At 38.5% G+C, this 16001-nt stretch overlaps 1 protein-coding gene across 9 annotated transcripts in view; it reads right to left on the reverse strand.

Moving 5' to 3' along the window:
* Nucleotides 1-744: 744 nt before the first annotated feature.
* The window catches only part of TNRC6C (trinucleotide repeat containing adaptor 6C), a 109849-nt gene continuing 94592 nt past the window's right edge, over nucleotides 745-16001 (reverse strand). For 6 of the 9 annotated variants that reach the window (XM_052808893.1, XM_052808897.1, XM_052808895.1 and 3 more), the window contains 8 exons: nucleotides 15382-15549; nucleotides 13996-14187; nucleotides 13705-13848; nucleotides 10716-10832; nucleotides 8135-8329; nucleotides 6677-6747; nucleotides 5785-5924; nucleotides 745-2649 (listed from right to left, as the gene is read on the reverse strand). In XM_052808893.1, the coding sequence (XP_052664853.1) occupies nucleotides 2289-2649; nucleotides 5785-5924; nucleotides 6677-6747; nucleotides 8135-8329; nucleotides 10716-10832; nucleotides 13705-13848; nucleotides 13996-14187; nucleotides 15382-15549 (1388 nt within the window). In that variant the 3' untranslated portion in view covers nucleotides 745-2288. The remainder of the gene's footprint in view (nucleotides 2650-5784; nucleotides 5925-6676; nucleotides 6748-8134; nucleotides 8330-10715; nucleotides 10833-13704; nucleotides 13849-13995; nucleotides 14188-15381; nucleotides 15550-16001) is intronic. The other 3 variants (XM_052808899.1, XM_052808898.1, XM_052808896.1) reach the window with 1 other exon arrangement.

Genomic DNA, 16001 nt, shown 5'->3' on the forward strand with positions numbered 1-16001 from the left:
AGGAAAGGTTATTCAGCTAAATACACTACTAAAACTTGAGAAAAAAAACAAGTCTTGAACCCAGTTTGTGCATAGTTCATGATCCTCTATAAAACCAGCTTTTGTTAATTTGCAATCTTGCAGGACCCTTTAAATCTGATAAAACCATTAAAAAGCTAATCTTCAAAAAAAAAAAAAAAAAAAAGTGTAATGCACAAGTTTCCTGATCCAAGCAGGCAGGGAGCACAATGTTCATATAATTTTTAAAACATACTTGAAGTGTATGTTAATCCATTGTCTTTCTTCCTTTCAAAACAATCAAAAACATTGATCTTTTTTTAAACATAAAGCGATTTTTTAATATATAAAGCACTCTTCAAACATCTATTTCTTTTGAGTCCATTATTTGGTAAATATGTAACTGCTACACATTAGATTAGGTATTTTCTTCTTTCTTACTGTCTTTTTTTTATTTTATTTTGTTTTTTAATAATATCTTCAGTGCTAGGAGTTGGGTTTTAAAAATACATGAAATGGTGTGGAGTTGCTCCTCGGGAAACCCGGCTTTCCTGAGACATCTTCCACCATGTGCAAGATAGTGATCACAAAGTTTTCGCCACTTTGACGAAGAGGAGGAAAACAACAACAAAAATAGTACACAGCAATGGCCAAAGAAAAGAATAATACAACAACACTGTTCAATCCCAGAGCTCTGAAGTAGCATATCTTCATTCTGAAAATAGTTTTCTTTACGATGGAAGTCTCTTTTTTTTTTCTTTTTTTTTTTTTTTAATTCCTTTTTTATTTTAAAGTTTGAAGGAGAAAAAAAGGTCTGTAAACAGGTGGGAGCCAAAACTCCTGGCTCCTCCAAAAGCAGTCAAAACCTATGTCCAAGTGCTTGTTTCTGTTCCTGCTTGCAAGGGAACTATCAACTCTTTACAATTATCTATGGCCACAGTTCAACAAGAGTATTTTTTTTAAACTTTATATTCCGAATGGAAAAATGGTGCAATACTCCGGTAATAATTTTCTTGCATTAGTCCACAATAAAAAGCCGCTAAAGGTAGATATACATATTATTCTCCAGAGATACACACTGTAATTTTTAAAATGCGTAAGAGTCCTTGAGTAAACATTTACACGTGAATTGTCGCCGGCCCCTTCTATCAGTTTCTTTCTTTTTTTTCTTTTTTTTTTTTTCTTTTTCTTTTTAACATTATAGGATTAGCTACAAGAAGGGCTGCGGACACTCAGTGCAAAGTTAGAAGCTAATAACAATTAAACATTTGACCAATGAGCAAATAAAAAGCATATACTGAATAAAAGGAAAAAATTCACACTTTTAGCTAAACCACACATGGGCACACACATACACGCACACATACATACACACAAGCACACTCACACACATACATCTGTTCCAACAAAAACATATAGTCTGAACTTTAAAAAAAAAAAAATTCTTAGAGCCTGTTTTTTTGTGTACTGATGCTGACCTGGAAGTGTAATAATTAGACTTAGAAAGTGTTCACATTTTGTTATTGGCCTGCTGGATTCAAGTATTTGCATGTTGATATGTTTTTTTTTTTTGTGGGTTTTTTTGTTGTTTTTTGTTTATTTTTTTATTTTTTTGTTTTTTATTTTTTATATTTTTGGGATTAAAAAAATGACATGAAAAAGTAATGAAACAAGGGTAATGTGCATAGGCAGATCCATGGGAGTAGTGGACACAGAGATACCCCAACCCTGCCCTCCCTCCCCCCCGCTCAACCTGTACAGTCAATAGTTACCATTCAGATTCATTACTTTTCTGTACCAATGGTAAATATCACACTTCACCCTTTTCTGATTATTGGGTCCGCCTCTGGTAATGTGCATAATAGTCACAGGCTCATTTTAAATAGGCTTTCATTTCCCCCTTCCCCACCCCAGTTGATAAAATAACCCTTTCCAGCCCAAATTCTGAAAAGTGCCCTTCATGATAGACCTATTCTAAGCAGCTTTTATACTTTGTTTTGAAAATCACCATACAAACATAAAAAGACAACATAAAACAAAAAGCCATGAAAAAAAATAAAACCTGTCATTAGCATGTGACACTGACCAAAAGTAGCCCATACTGTTTCACGAACAGTTCACAAGGACTTCTGCAGTTTCATATTCGATATTGGACAGAGGTACTAAAAAGGGCTGCCAGTCTGATCTGTTAAAGCTGGATTCTTCATCAAGCCCGGGACTGGAAAGGGTTACAATTTTTATTTTTCCTTTAGTGCTGATGATTGTTATTTCCATTTTGTTTCTCTTGCTTCCTAGATGGACTCCCCACTGAGAAGATCACCCGGAAGAAGAGTATTCAAAGGTGTCGGGCTTCCGATCACTCTGCCGTCGTCGGTGCTCGGGGGTCCCCAAAGGCTGCTGGAGTACTGAGGCACCCCACCCCACAGCAGGTCGCTGCTCCCCTTGCCCCCCAGGCAGGGAGCGTTCCAGTGGCCGGCGTCGTTGCGCACCAAGCCGTGAGAGCTGCTGGAGGAGCCCAGGCGAGTCTGGTTGGTTCCAGTGTTGGACTGCCAGCTGGAGGTGGGCGGCAGTGGCTGGCCTTGTGCTAAGAAACGGTTGACTTCTTCTTCACCAGCAAACTCGGCCAGGATGGTAGTGTTTCCCAGGACACACCTGAGGACGAAAACAAAAGGTGCAGCAACATGAAACAAGGGGTGCAAAGGGTACCTCTGGAAGTATCCGAGATGGATATCAATCCATGTTCCCCCAAGTTGAAGTCGAGGTGAAGAGTTATGCCACATCTGCTCACTTTTAGCAATCCCAGGCTCTTAAACAAAGACTTCTCCGTCCTATTTTCTATCTACCTTTCTACATCCATAGGCAAATGCACAAAGCTGTATGTGTGGACACCACCTCATTTAACTAACATGCATCACAGGAGGCTGTACTCTAGGCATAAAGATACAAGCATACCAGCATTATCAGTAACAAATGATGCCAATAATGACAAATTTATTATAAAACATTTTCAAAAACTATTCTCTTCACATTAATTTCTCATCAAAGAATATATCCTGCAGCAGATTCAATCATTTGCTGCGTATTTTAAAATCAACTAACCAGGAAAAGAAGTCTCTCTTTTTTTCTTTTTTAAATCTGCCAGATATAGGAGCAGAATAAAACTCAGACACCTTCCACCTCAGGATGTCTACAGCCATCACACTCGATGGTAACTTTTTAGTTACAGCAAAGGCTGAAATGCTGTTTCTGAGGCCATGCTCAAGCACCTGATAACACTGCCTCCTTTCCCTACTTTTATTTTTGCATAAATGTTGTAGCTTTTATTAGTTCTGAGCACTGGGACCTGTAGTAATTACAGCATTTTGCTTTACTAAAAAGATAAGATAGAAAATACAGATCCAACAATGCATCATATAATGTAGCAAAGCAAGCTCCAGACCACAAGGTGTGTAATTGCTCCTCCTTTTTTAATATTCTCAGAAGACTTGGAGACTCAGAAAGATTAGAGAATCCTTCTTTTTTCACATGTAACGAACAAGTATGTTTTCATACCTTTAAAGGTCTTAACCCATCACAATGTTTGTAATTAACTCATCAATGTACAGTTCAACTCTTCCGTGTCTAGTGCTTATTCCTGCTTTTATTTAAAGATATACTTGAAACCCACTGGCTGTGTTGGGAACACATATTCAACATCTGTACTCTGACGTCCATCTGACAGACAGACCACTTGGTGAATAAAGAATTGGCTGGATGGTCACACTCAAAGAGTTGCAGTCAATGGCTCGATGTCCAAGTGGAGAGCAGTGACGAGTGGCGTTCCTCAGGGGTCGGTCTTGGGACCGACGCTGTTTAACATCTTTGTCGGCGACATGGGCAGCGGGATTGAGCGCACCCTCAGCAAGTCTGCCGACACAACCAAGCTGTGTGGTGCGGCCAACATGCTGGAGGGAAGGGATGCCATCTAGAGGGACCTTGGGAGGCTTGAGAGGTGGGCCTGTGTGAACCTCATGAAGTTTAACAAGGCCAAGTGCAAGGTCCTGCACATGGGTCGGGGCAATCCCAAGCACAAATACAGGCTGGGCGGAGAATGGATTGAGAGCAGGCCTGAGGGGAAGGACTTGGGGGTGTTGGCTGACGAGAAGCTCAACATGACCTGGCAACGTGCGTTTGCAGCCCAGAAAGCCAACTGTATTCTGGGCTGCATCAAAAGAAGCGTGACCAGCAGGTCGAGGGAGGTGATTCTCCCCCTCTACTCTGCTCTCTTGAGACCCCACCTACAGTACTGCATTCAGCTCTGGGGCCCCCAACATAAGGACATGGACCTGTTGGAGCAAGTCCAGAGGAGGGACACGATGATGATCAGAGGGCTAGAGGACCTCTCCTACGAAGACAGGCTGAGAGAGTTGGGGTTGTTCAGCCTGCAGGAGAGAAGGCTCCAGGGAGACCTTACAGCAGCCTTCCAGTACCTAAAGGGGGCATACAAGAAAGCTGGAGAGGAACTTTTTACAAGGGCATGTAGTGATAAGACAAGGGGTAATGGCTTTAAACTGAAAGGGGGTAGATTTAGATTAGAGGTAAGGAAGAAGTTCTTCACTGTGAGGGTGGTGAGGCACTGGAACAAGCTGCCTGGAGAGGCTGGGGATGCCCCATCCATGGCAGTGTTCAAGGCCAGGTTGGATGGGGCTTTGAGCAACCTGGTCTAGTGGAAGGTGTCCCTGCCCACGGCAGGGGGGTTGGAACTAGATGATCTTTAAGGTCGCTTCCAACCCAAACCATTCCATGATTCTATGATATTTAAAATAAGTGCTTATCTTTAAACTCACATATTAATTTTGCCTTTGGCATTATTTCTTTTACCTGATGCCCACATCTAAACCGATGTAACTAAGATGGGTCAATTTTTCATCTCCAATTGTTCTGAATGCTGCTTCATAATATTTAATTAAGGAGTGGTCAACAGTTAAAAAAGCAACATGGTCATTAATGTAATTATTACTATAATTCCTGTTAATCAGGTTCATAATGGGAAAGTAGTTGCAACTTTACATATGGAGTAACCATTGCTCCTAAATTTCTAAGTATAGGGAAGGTAATCAGGCTGGTAGTACAGCTAGTTCCAAACAATGTTTCTGCTATGATCAGTATTTTTCATTATACTCGCGCTATAACCTGTTGATAAAGAAAACTGCTTTCCAACTCTAAGCACCTAAGTATTCTTTTGAAACATCAGTCTCTATATTCTTAATCCTCCCTGATGTCACTGATTTTATCACTCAAATTCTCCAGCTCTTGCGTAGTATGCCAATTAGTCCCATGGATTTTAAAACACCTAAAAAGCACATTTTGTTGTCGCACATTTCTTTCAATTTCTTTCATAACTCCTTTACAACAGAAGACCACCATGAACACATTCTTTATTTATCATTGTTTTGTCCTTTCTGTTGTTTTCTAAAGCTAAAACCTTGTCTCATGCTCTCTCTGCGCTTCCTTTGGAATTCTTATCACATCTTACGAATTCTTTGCAGCCTTATATATGTGACAAATCCTTACTGAGCACATTATTAACAGTGAATATCTATTACCAAGTTTTGTAAAGACCTCTTATTTGGTAGTATATGAGTATCTAGCCCCCAATTATTTTTTCCCTCTCTCATTAGGTAATTTTCAAAATCAGATTAAACTAACTAGTGATCAGTTCCAAGTCCTAGCAAATAAATGCCTAAGAAAATGGTTTCTGAGATAAAACTGGCTTCATAACAAAGGAAAGAGAGAGCAGAAACGTACATATGCAGAGACTTTTGGGCCTTGGCTGCTTCTTCCTTGGAACTGTATCGGACCACAGCATTCCCTTGCGTCAGGTTCAAGTGGAATGTTATTAGAGGGCCATGTTGCAAACACAGTGTCCGCAGTGTGGAACCATCAATCTGTTAAGACGGAAAGGGGGGAAAAGGTTATCTGTATTTTTGTGATTATACTTTAAATGCTTGTTAACTAAACAAGTTTAAAACCTAAAGAGTAAATACGGGGGGGGGGGGGGGGGGGGCGAAGAAGAGTTTTTCTTCCATAAGAATTTAATTATAGACTTATCACTGTCTTCATTGAGTGAGACATCCTGTCTTTTTAAGATTTCCCTACAGTCCAATGCACAAAATTTCCCAATTTAGGTGATACAAATTATATATATCATAAGAAGTCCACAGAATTCCAGAAATAAGTCAAAGGAAAACCACATTTTTCATAAATATAACTAAATTTTCCCCAAGATTAATTTGGATGTCTACATTCAAGGCTTTGTGGCTTATGTCCTTCCTTGTGAATGACACTACGTGGAGGACTAGAGGATTTGACAGACTTAGGAGAAAACGCAAAACCAAACCCATAGGAAAAGCAGATTTTACATCTCTGTATCTGCTTTAAAACATCATTCACCTCCAAACTTACACATACATAAATGGTGCACACTGAATGACTAATTACAGCCTTAAAAGTTCATACTTGATTTGACAGCACTTTGAAAACTTAACAAATTCCCTGTAGAAAACAGACACTTGTAATAAATGCAGAATAATTATTTTTCCTTCAAATGAACCAAGTGACCAAGGTTGATAAATGTTCTTCTTATCTCTTAAATGTGAGAAGTCTCTTTTCATAACTAGTTATGTACAATTCTATTTACCTGGGGTGTGAGGTTTCGAAGAACCAGCCAGCTGCTTGTTCTCCCTGAGCTGTCAGTACTCCATGCAGAACCTACAATACAAATTCCACAACAAAACATTTTATCATGGTGTGGAGAGCATATTACAAGAAGAAAACTTATCTGGAATCACAACATACTAGCAAGCGTTACTGCTACTGAAAACAAATCCTACAGCAGTTTCCTCATATCTTGATTTATTGTTGTCTTTGGAATGAAGGTTGCTGAATGAAAACCTGTTTTTGTTACATTTAAAAGATCTGTGGCATTTTTCACATTCCCACAATAACTGTTAGAAAACTAGCGGATGCAGATATGACACTGCAACAAACTGTATCTTCAGGTTACATTAAAATTAATCTGGAAGACACATTTTAAAAGCAATTCAGACGTCGAAGCTCAGATTGCTGCTTGCTATTGAAGATTTTTATAGCACTGCAGCATTCTGCTATCTTACCAATGATAGATTAATGTATATGACTTATTCAAAACAGATATTTCTGCACCGACAATGTTCTGATTAAAGATACAAGGACATAACCAACAAAACCTGCTTTCCCAACTTCAGCCTGGTGTTTTACAATGAGAAACTGTACAAGCTTGGTATTCATGAGTGGCATTTGAGAAACCGCAGTACTTCTGTAGTCACATGCGTGACCACACTCAGACTCCAGAGAGAATCCTGGCATCAGCAATATCTGCCCACCAGGTGGGGTTTTGATGAAGAAAATAGATACAATATAAATGGCAAGAAGAGGGAAGAACATTTAACTCCCAACTTAGTGTAAGCAGATTAATTAAAATAGTCAGCTTTATATAAAATAGGTGTAATACTTTTGAAGCTGACAATACTTCACAAACAAACATGATAATATATATATATATATATATATTTATATAGCCAGATCCATGGTTTCTCATATTTGTATTTAGCACAACAACGACATCTAAAAAAAGAGCCTGCATGAAAAAAATTAAGACATTCCCTGAGGGCCCTGCAATGCCATCAGGTCCTAAATGCTTCACATCCATGCTCCAAAAATGTGTTCCATATTAAATTCCGTGGGCTGATTCATTCATCTTGAAGCCTTGTAGGCAGTCATAGATCATACCACAAAACAAGAAACATGTTTAAAAGATATTTTTAGAAATCAAGGAAATGGAAAAAAATCCTAGTTGGAGTTAAGTAATTCAGCAATTCCTATGTAAAATTACTAATATGACCACCTGAAAGATGACAGCTTCATTTACAACTTATCCTAACCAAAATAAACAGACACGAGCTTCATCCCCAAACCAGAAACACTCTACTTGTATTAAACCTCAAGTTTCTGGAGCCTAATACACAGCTATGGGGTGCCTCACTATTGTAACACAGAATAAAAGCAAACAATAAAAAGAAGGCACTGTGGTGTTATAAAACACAGAAGTCATGAGTACCAGAGGAGTAAGAGCTGGTCCAACCCAGGGGACTGGCACCCCATGTAGATGATGGCTTGGTGTTTGTTAAGCCTGGAGGTGGTCTCGTAGGAGCAGTAGTGTTTCTGGGTACCTTCCATAGTTCATGGGATAGAGAGGCTTGTGTGTGAGAGATTGGGCCAGAGGACCACGTAGACTTGATGTCTGACAGTTTACCTGCAATAGAAAAAAAATACACACATTTGTGTATTTTTAGTTAGCAACACCTGTTAAACCAAGTAGGATGGGTAATCATCAAGCTTCTGCACTGACTATATTCTTCCAGCTTTTCAGGAGAGAAAAGAATAGCATTCTGTACCATCCAGTGATGTAAATCCTATATCCTTTGAACGTACTTACACTAGTATTTACATTTTCGAAGAATTTTGTATTTAATGAATGTCCCACCACCTGCTACATATACAGTTCCCTTTTAAAATCTCCTACTATTTCACTTTCTCGTAAAAGACAATACATGAAAAAAAGACCAGAAAATGGACTTAAGTATTTGAAATCTAATTTAATCAAAATTATAATGAAACACTTCAAGATTGTCTCTCTCAAAGGTTTAATAGAACTTAACTACTTTTTCTTACACAACTCATTTTATCTAATATAAAGTAACCAGTATATATCCTTATGTTCTTCTGATATATTATTAAAATTCCAAAGATCAAAGACCAACAAAAACTGTATTTCTGAATATTCAAAGTAATAGCTATTCTTTTTCCCAAGTGTCTTTGAGAAAAATGAAGTCTTCAGAAGATTAGACCGTATCACAACCTGTCACTCTTTTTAACTTTTTACTGTTCATTTTGTTATTTCCCTAATCAGTTTTTAAACTATCTTACTACTGTTCCTGCCAAATCAGAGTTTTGTAAAATAATACAAAAAATAGGAACAACAAATACAGTTTAGCATTCAGAGTGGCAAACAAAACTGATTCAAATTATGGATACCAAAACAAAACCCTGTATTCACCTTTAGACTTACATATCTGTGCCTTTTTTTCCTTGTACCAACATATGTTGTGAAATTACAGTCCAATTTCCTTGTCATAGCACAGTCCCACCATTGCTATCGTTAGCAGCATGTGTTTGACTGGAGTGGACTGAAATGGTCATATCACTGTGTCTTCTGCCACAGCAAATGGTACTGTGATTTTGCTGCCTTAATGCTTTAATGTTGATTGCAGACAGTAAGAAAATACTTGGCCTGACAAAGTCCAAGATGGAAAGTGAATTTTTTCAAAACCAGATTTGAACTGGCAGATTAAGCTTATACTGAATCAATGCTTTGCATCAGGCAGCCACTGAGGCTTTTTTATTAGTCCTAAAGCCAAATTTACCAGTCACCAAATCACAGCCTCAGTTATATACACACACACTTCCCAAATTGCCTCAATTTATCTATATCATTTAACTCAATGATTTTATATGAATTATAACAATTTAAGTGAAAGGGCAACCACTCTCCCATCTTCTTGCAAACTGTAGCAACAAAAATCATTTGACAATGATGATGAAGACATTAACAAGGGTAAAATGGTGGAGAAAAAGGGAGAAGGTCTGAGTTTTAGAACTCAGAGCAGCTCAATCTGTGATGTAGCACATGATACATGCACATTACCACAGATTAGATGTTGCTATGTCACTACTTCTTATGGGGTTAACACAAAGATTAGATGACACTGCAAAAAAATAAAAAGCAAATAAAGCAGAAATGCATGGCAGATAAAAGAAAAGCAAGCCATTCCTTTCTTTTCCTTTCACTGGCGTAAAGCATTTCAAACAAGCCCTTTTTGTTGTGCATTCTGCAGTATGACCTAGAGGTTGCACCCTCCTTTATTCAAAGTGGAGAGTTTTCATTGATTAGATATGAAAATGCTAATACAATCCATACAACAGCCCCAACACATTTTTATAATGGGACAAACTGGATATTTAGGTAGCCAGTTTGCAACCAAAGTTTCCGTGATTTGCAGAGAGAGATGCTCCAGAATTTATAGCTCATTAAAAAGAATGGGGTAATTATTTAGACCATCCACAAGCTCAGCCATATAGGGGAGCATCAGGCTTTGGACTGACTATTAGAAGACATTTAAGAGCCCCAGACCCAACCCCTCCAGAGCCGTGCAGAGTACCTCCTTGAGGTACTAAACTTTTGCCTGAGCTGAAGATGGTTCACGTTTAACAGTGAATTTATTAAAAAAAAATTATCAGCTCTTACTGGAAGGGTCTAGCAGTGGCGTTTCTACTGAGGTCCTAGACAATATTCCTCCTCAAAGTTGCAATGGAAATAGCCATTAAGAGATCTCGATGCCAATACAGAGTGACAGCACATGGCACCAAGTGGAATAAATACATTTTTCCTTAGCACAATTCCAGGCATACCATCCGACGCTCACCACTGAAGAGCTGCCAGGATTGCTGCCTAGCTAACACAGGACAAAAAAACATGTTTCTCTCTATAGTAGCACTACTGTAATAACTGGGAAAGCACTTCCTAGGGCCTTTTCTCAGAATGCAGAAGGATGTGAAAGTAGAAAGGCCATTTTTCGTACCTGCAATGCTAGGTGCGGATGCAATGCTGCTGAAAGAGCTACTGTAGCCGGAGGCACTAAGCGGCCAGGCACTCGATGAAGGCAGCGTGGCATTCTGAGATGATGTTGGGGATGACCCTGCAGAACCAGCAGAGAAGCAACTAAGAAAGATGGCCATAATGATGTCTGGTGTGACATAAGCAAATCTGTTATGTGCAAATACAAACCATGCAAGGCATTTTCCTTAATCAGCCTGGTCTCTGAATTCTAGGAATGAAATGTTATAGAAAGCATGATAAAGTGAAGCAGAAGTCTTTAGTAGAAAAGAAGAGAAAGCTGGCACAGTAGCAGATGTACTCACGCCTATGCAGAAGATAAATTCTGCATTTCCTTTAAGATATGTGACTCTCAGAAAATCAGTGTTACAACTGTTTAGTCTCAAGGAACAGGCTTAATTTATAAAGGTGCTCTGCCAGCTGACTTAAGCAATGCCAACTGTAGATGAGCATATATGTATATGACAAACTAACCTCTTACCATGGGTGATTTGTCCTTAATTACTTGAGGTAAGCACTTCCCCTACATCCTAATGCCCACAAACATCTTTAGATTTTTGTAGACTTTCAGTAAAGCAAGGATGTATTTTAGCAATCTCTTCTCAAACTGATAACATTAAATGAAATAGCCTGAAACCATCTTGGTAAATCATTTACAATCTGAGGAGCTATCTAAGCATATACAGAATTTCCTTACTGGCAGCAAATGAAAGAAACAGAACGTAAAATAAAATCTCTTCATTATAAAAACCAGAAAGGCTGGAAGTATTCTCTCTAGTCACCAACAAAATTAAGTGTGTATATCCTAGGTGACTTATCATTCCTGACATACATAGACGGACTGTGAAACTGTAACATCTTTAACTGACTAATAAAAATCGGTGAGTTCTTTGGAAAAGAGTGCTGTCCTGAGGTAGAAGGGAGGAAGTAAAAGGACAATCTCATCCCTCACAGCTGAATAAAAAACACAGGCCACAATTTCAACTGGAACAGCAACCAACCAAACTTTACCTTATCCAGACTCACTGCCCTCCACAGGATACACCAATACAGACATCAGTCTCAAGCAAAATAATTCTAATCAAGGCCTTCTCTGGAAATAATCTATTCCCCAGGCAGGAGTGAGGGAATTATATCAGATTCAAAGGCCCATATGCCCACAGAGCTGAAACCATTCATTCCTGATTCCATGTGGCTAGGACTTTCAGCTCATAGCAGCTGACCCTGCAAAGCTTCATGAGCAAACAGGGTAAAACAAAAAATAAACCCAAAAGGTTAGGTTTTGTCTGCTTCTATGTATACAGTGCAAGGACAGTATACGCCACAGTCTAGATCTCTAAACAGAGATCAACTCTGTTAATACAATCCGTGTACTTGAAGCTGCATCATTCAAAGATAGTCTCTTCTTGGCAGCATGTCACAAAAGCCCTAATCTCATATGGAGGGGTACTGACAGTAACAGGTAATTTTACCTAGGAGCAAACACCTAGGTTATACGAGCATAAAGAAACAGATTCAGCAACTACATTTTTTATTACAATTGTAATATTAACAAGCTAAAAAGCTAATGAGGAAAGGAAGCATACATGGACCCCAACAGTCACTGCTTTTCAGAAGGTTTTGGCTCTTGAAGGCCTGTTTACTTCTGCAAAGATCATCTATTCTGACCCTCTCCAAGTAGTGTAATTATTTCTTCATTCCACAGGCAAATTATACACCAACAGAGCTAATGTATACTCTCCTTCTATAAAGGAGGAAGACCTGTAGTAGGTATCATCTGACTTACAGGTATAGCTCTGTAGGGCTAGGCTTTTGGCCTAAAGGGAGTATTTCTTGCATGCACCATATCTGAACTGTGACTGAATTATGTCTTTATACTTCTCATTTTATAACTTCAAACCATCCAGGTTGCCTGCCCCTTGAAGTACATTTGGATCATTAGAAATTAATACAATGTTACTCATGCACACAAATACTTCATGTTTCAGCTTAAATAAAGATTGCTTTCTGGTAAGAGACAACTAAAATCATTCAAGGCAATGAAAACTCCTGCCTCCTTTCCCTCACATTTCACATCCCTTCACCTGAGTTAACAAGCCCAGAGCTGGAAACCCATTTCAAGGATAGTTCTGATTTACAATCTACACAGATATCACAGATTAACTACTAGAAAATCCACATTTTTAATCCTGACAGGTCCTTCTCTACAACCTGGTTATACTATTCCTGTCCATATTAGAGTGCTCTAATAGAGTGCAGGTAACTTGCCTATTTCGGCATGTCAATCACAATTAAACCAAGCCACCCTTCCCTTGATCCACTTTCAGTACATGTAGTTAACAAGTAGCACAGTTCCAATGGTTTATTGTTTTAGAGAATATCCTTTTAATTCTGTAGTAAGCACTGCCAAGACAAAAGGAATGGAAATGGCACTGGGAAATACTAGTTTACTAGTCAATTCCCTATTTTTTCTTTTCTTTGATGGTTTTCGGGATAAAAGAGCTCTCATTTAGTTTGCGGATTGATCTTCTAACAAAGCTACAATTAATTAGTGTGACAGAAGCCTGCTGTCTCAGCAACGACTGTGGAACTTTTGTATTGTGTCTTTTGAGTATTTCACAAAGAGTGTGTAAGAGGTTGGTCAGTATGGAGAGCAAACTCTTGTTCAAAACAAAGTGTTACAGGTTACAAAAACTTCAGTGACCACAGAAGTTTGTATTACATCTCACAGCCTTTTCCAATGTAAAAATATTTACATTCCCATGGAAAACCAGAAACTTCTTAGTCCCATATTTAACTCAAGTATTTCTGGATTTTCAGTGAAAGTTCAGAGCAGAAGCATTATTAGATTAGGATTACATGCAAAAATATACTACATCCATAATATATGAAGTCAACGTTTTTGGAAAGAAAAAGAAAGCATACACAGATGTGAAAGTAATTTGTGTGTTTACCTCCACTCTTGAGAAGATAGCGATTAACATCCTGTATCGTGGTGTTTATGGTAGGCCCAGTTGGAACACTTCCAGGAGTAACGTCGGGGTCATTTTCAGGATCAATATTCTGCAGTCCTTTCCATGGCACTCCTGGATGAAACTCTGTTTCAAATATAATAAAAAGAAGAGTATATAAAGTCATAATTCTCCTAAGTTCCTGTGTATCAGAAGGCATGATGATTCAACAAATAAAACCAACGATAGATTTTAAGGACATCAGTTTAACACAAATGCTTTGTATTTTGTTACCTGGTGGCCAGTTTATGCTGGAGCCATTGGAAATTTTATCACTATCGGTTTTGGCACGTGACCAGCTGTGAGGAACAGCTACGGGTGGACTGGCAGGCGATTCACTGTTTTGAATCAGATCATACCGGCCATAAGAGTCATCAATGGAGGACTTTCCCGGAGGACCAATACTTAAACCTCCAGGTATAGCACCTGTAATGAATGAAATGGAAAGGCTTTGTTTAGGAGTGGGACTAATTTTGGGTGTGGAATTTCATCAGTCCCTGTATTTTTTTATTATTGTTATTGCTGTAATTCCTAGTAAGGCTTCAGAGGCTATTAAGCCTTGCTTGCTGCTTTGTTTATATTTTAGTTTTCTTTCTGTATTACAATGATAAAAAAGAAAATTAAAATATAGACACAGTAAGCAAGGCTAACAGTCTCTGAAGCCTTACTAGGAATTACAGCTGTGAGATACACCATTGGTACAATCTAGACACTCAAGTTAAAGAAATTTGCATTACATTACTGCCAAAAAGAGACTAAGTAATTCAAATCATTACACTGATGGTAAACAGGAATTCGCTAAGACAGCATACTAAGGAATATCACTGTATGCAAGCCCTCTTCTCAACCTTCTCTAGGTATTCGCTGCTGACAGGACAGTTGATTTGAAATGGCCATTCTCATGTTCCTACAAACTACCAAACTACAATTTGGCATAAGCAGTACAGCGACTTGCAGAATAAAAAAATATTGTAAAAGAAATAATTCATGCTGCTCATAGTAAAATCCAGGATACAATAAGTTAACAGAGCACCATTTTCTAACAGAATAAACTTGGTACAGGAAATAAAGGAATAAACGACTCAGGATACTGGAGGCGTTAGGGATAAAGGTGTTCAAACAGATTAGCAATCGCTTCTGGAAAAATACGAAGTTTGTGCTCCTAACTCCCAGGGTGGGTAACTATGTAATCCATCATGCCTTTGTACAGGACTGGCTGTAAAAGGTTGACGATATTGGAAAAACTGTGGGAGAAAGCCAATGTAAATTTTTTTTGGATTGAAGGTATGCAGACCTGGAGTAAGGGGAAGCTTGTGGGACTTGTTTTGCCAACACTAATGGCTTGTTTTACTTGAACTCCATGTTCTGAGCAACAAAATTCAGCAAATGAAGAAAACCACCATTCCTACATTGCATGTAGGAAGTGATAGCTGCAAGAACTTCAATGCATTGTTGAATGTGACTGCAGAAATCATCTTAAAAATATCAGTCTCAAAGGGCGCTCTGTACCAACCATTTATGAGCCCTTACCGAAAATAGTAACATGAGAAAAAAATTACAATTGCGATATGACTCAAGTCTCAAAAAGCCAGACTGACACAGACATTAAATGTGACATACCGTGCTTGCTGGAGTTCTGGTCAAGCGAAGAAGCAGCACTAGACAGATTATCCATTGAGTTGGGGTGTGTCCACTGAGGAAGGCGAGACTGGGACTGAGAAGTGTCCTTCACTGACAAACCACCAGTAATGTCCATGTTATTTACATTCATGTTCGGGTTCAGTCCAGCTAAGGGGAAATAGGTCATTAGATACCCATAATACACTGGAGGATTAAAAGACATGTTTAAAAATCCAGTTAAAAAAATTATTAAACATTGATTTTCAGACATCTGTACGTATGTGTAATAATTTACTATGCACATTTTCAACCTGCTGTCATGAACTTTTGCCTTTATGGGAACACCAATAGAACTCCCATGAATTCAGGAAATGTTAAAACTTTGCTAAAAGGAAAAAAGAAAAAAGATGTAGGGATAATATTTTAAAGCTGTTAGTATTTCTACTTGCAGTCTCCTCACTTGTCTCAGAAAAGGCATTCTGGAAGAATGCACTGGAATGCTACGTTTAAACCAGCGAAGAATTTGCAGCATTCCACTGCTACGCCAAAATATTCCTAATGTCTCACTAACACACCCCGATGATGCTTGCCATTTTATTTTGCTAACAACATTTAAAAAA

Source organism: Harpia harpyja, chromosome 14, assembly GCF_026419915.1.
Source record: "Harpia harpyja isolate bHarHar1 chromosome 14, bHarHar1 primary haplotype, whole genome shotgun sequence".
Lineage (NCBI taxonomy): Eukaryota > Metazoa > Chordata > Aves > Accipitriformes > Accipitridae > Harpia > Harpia harpyja.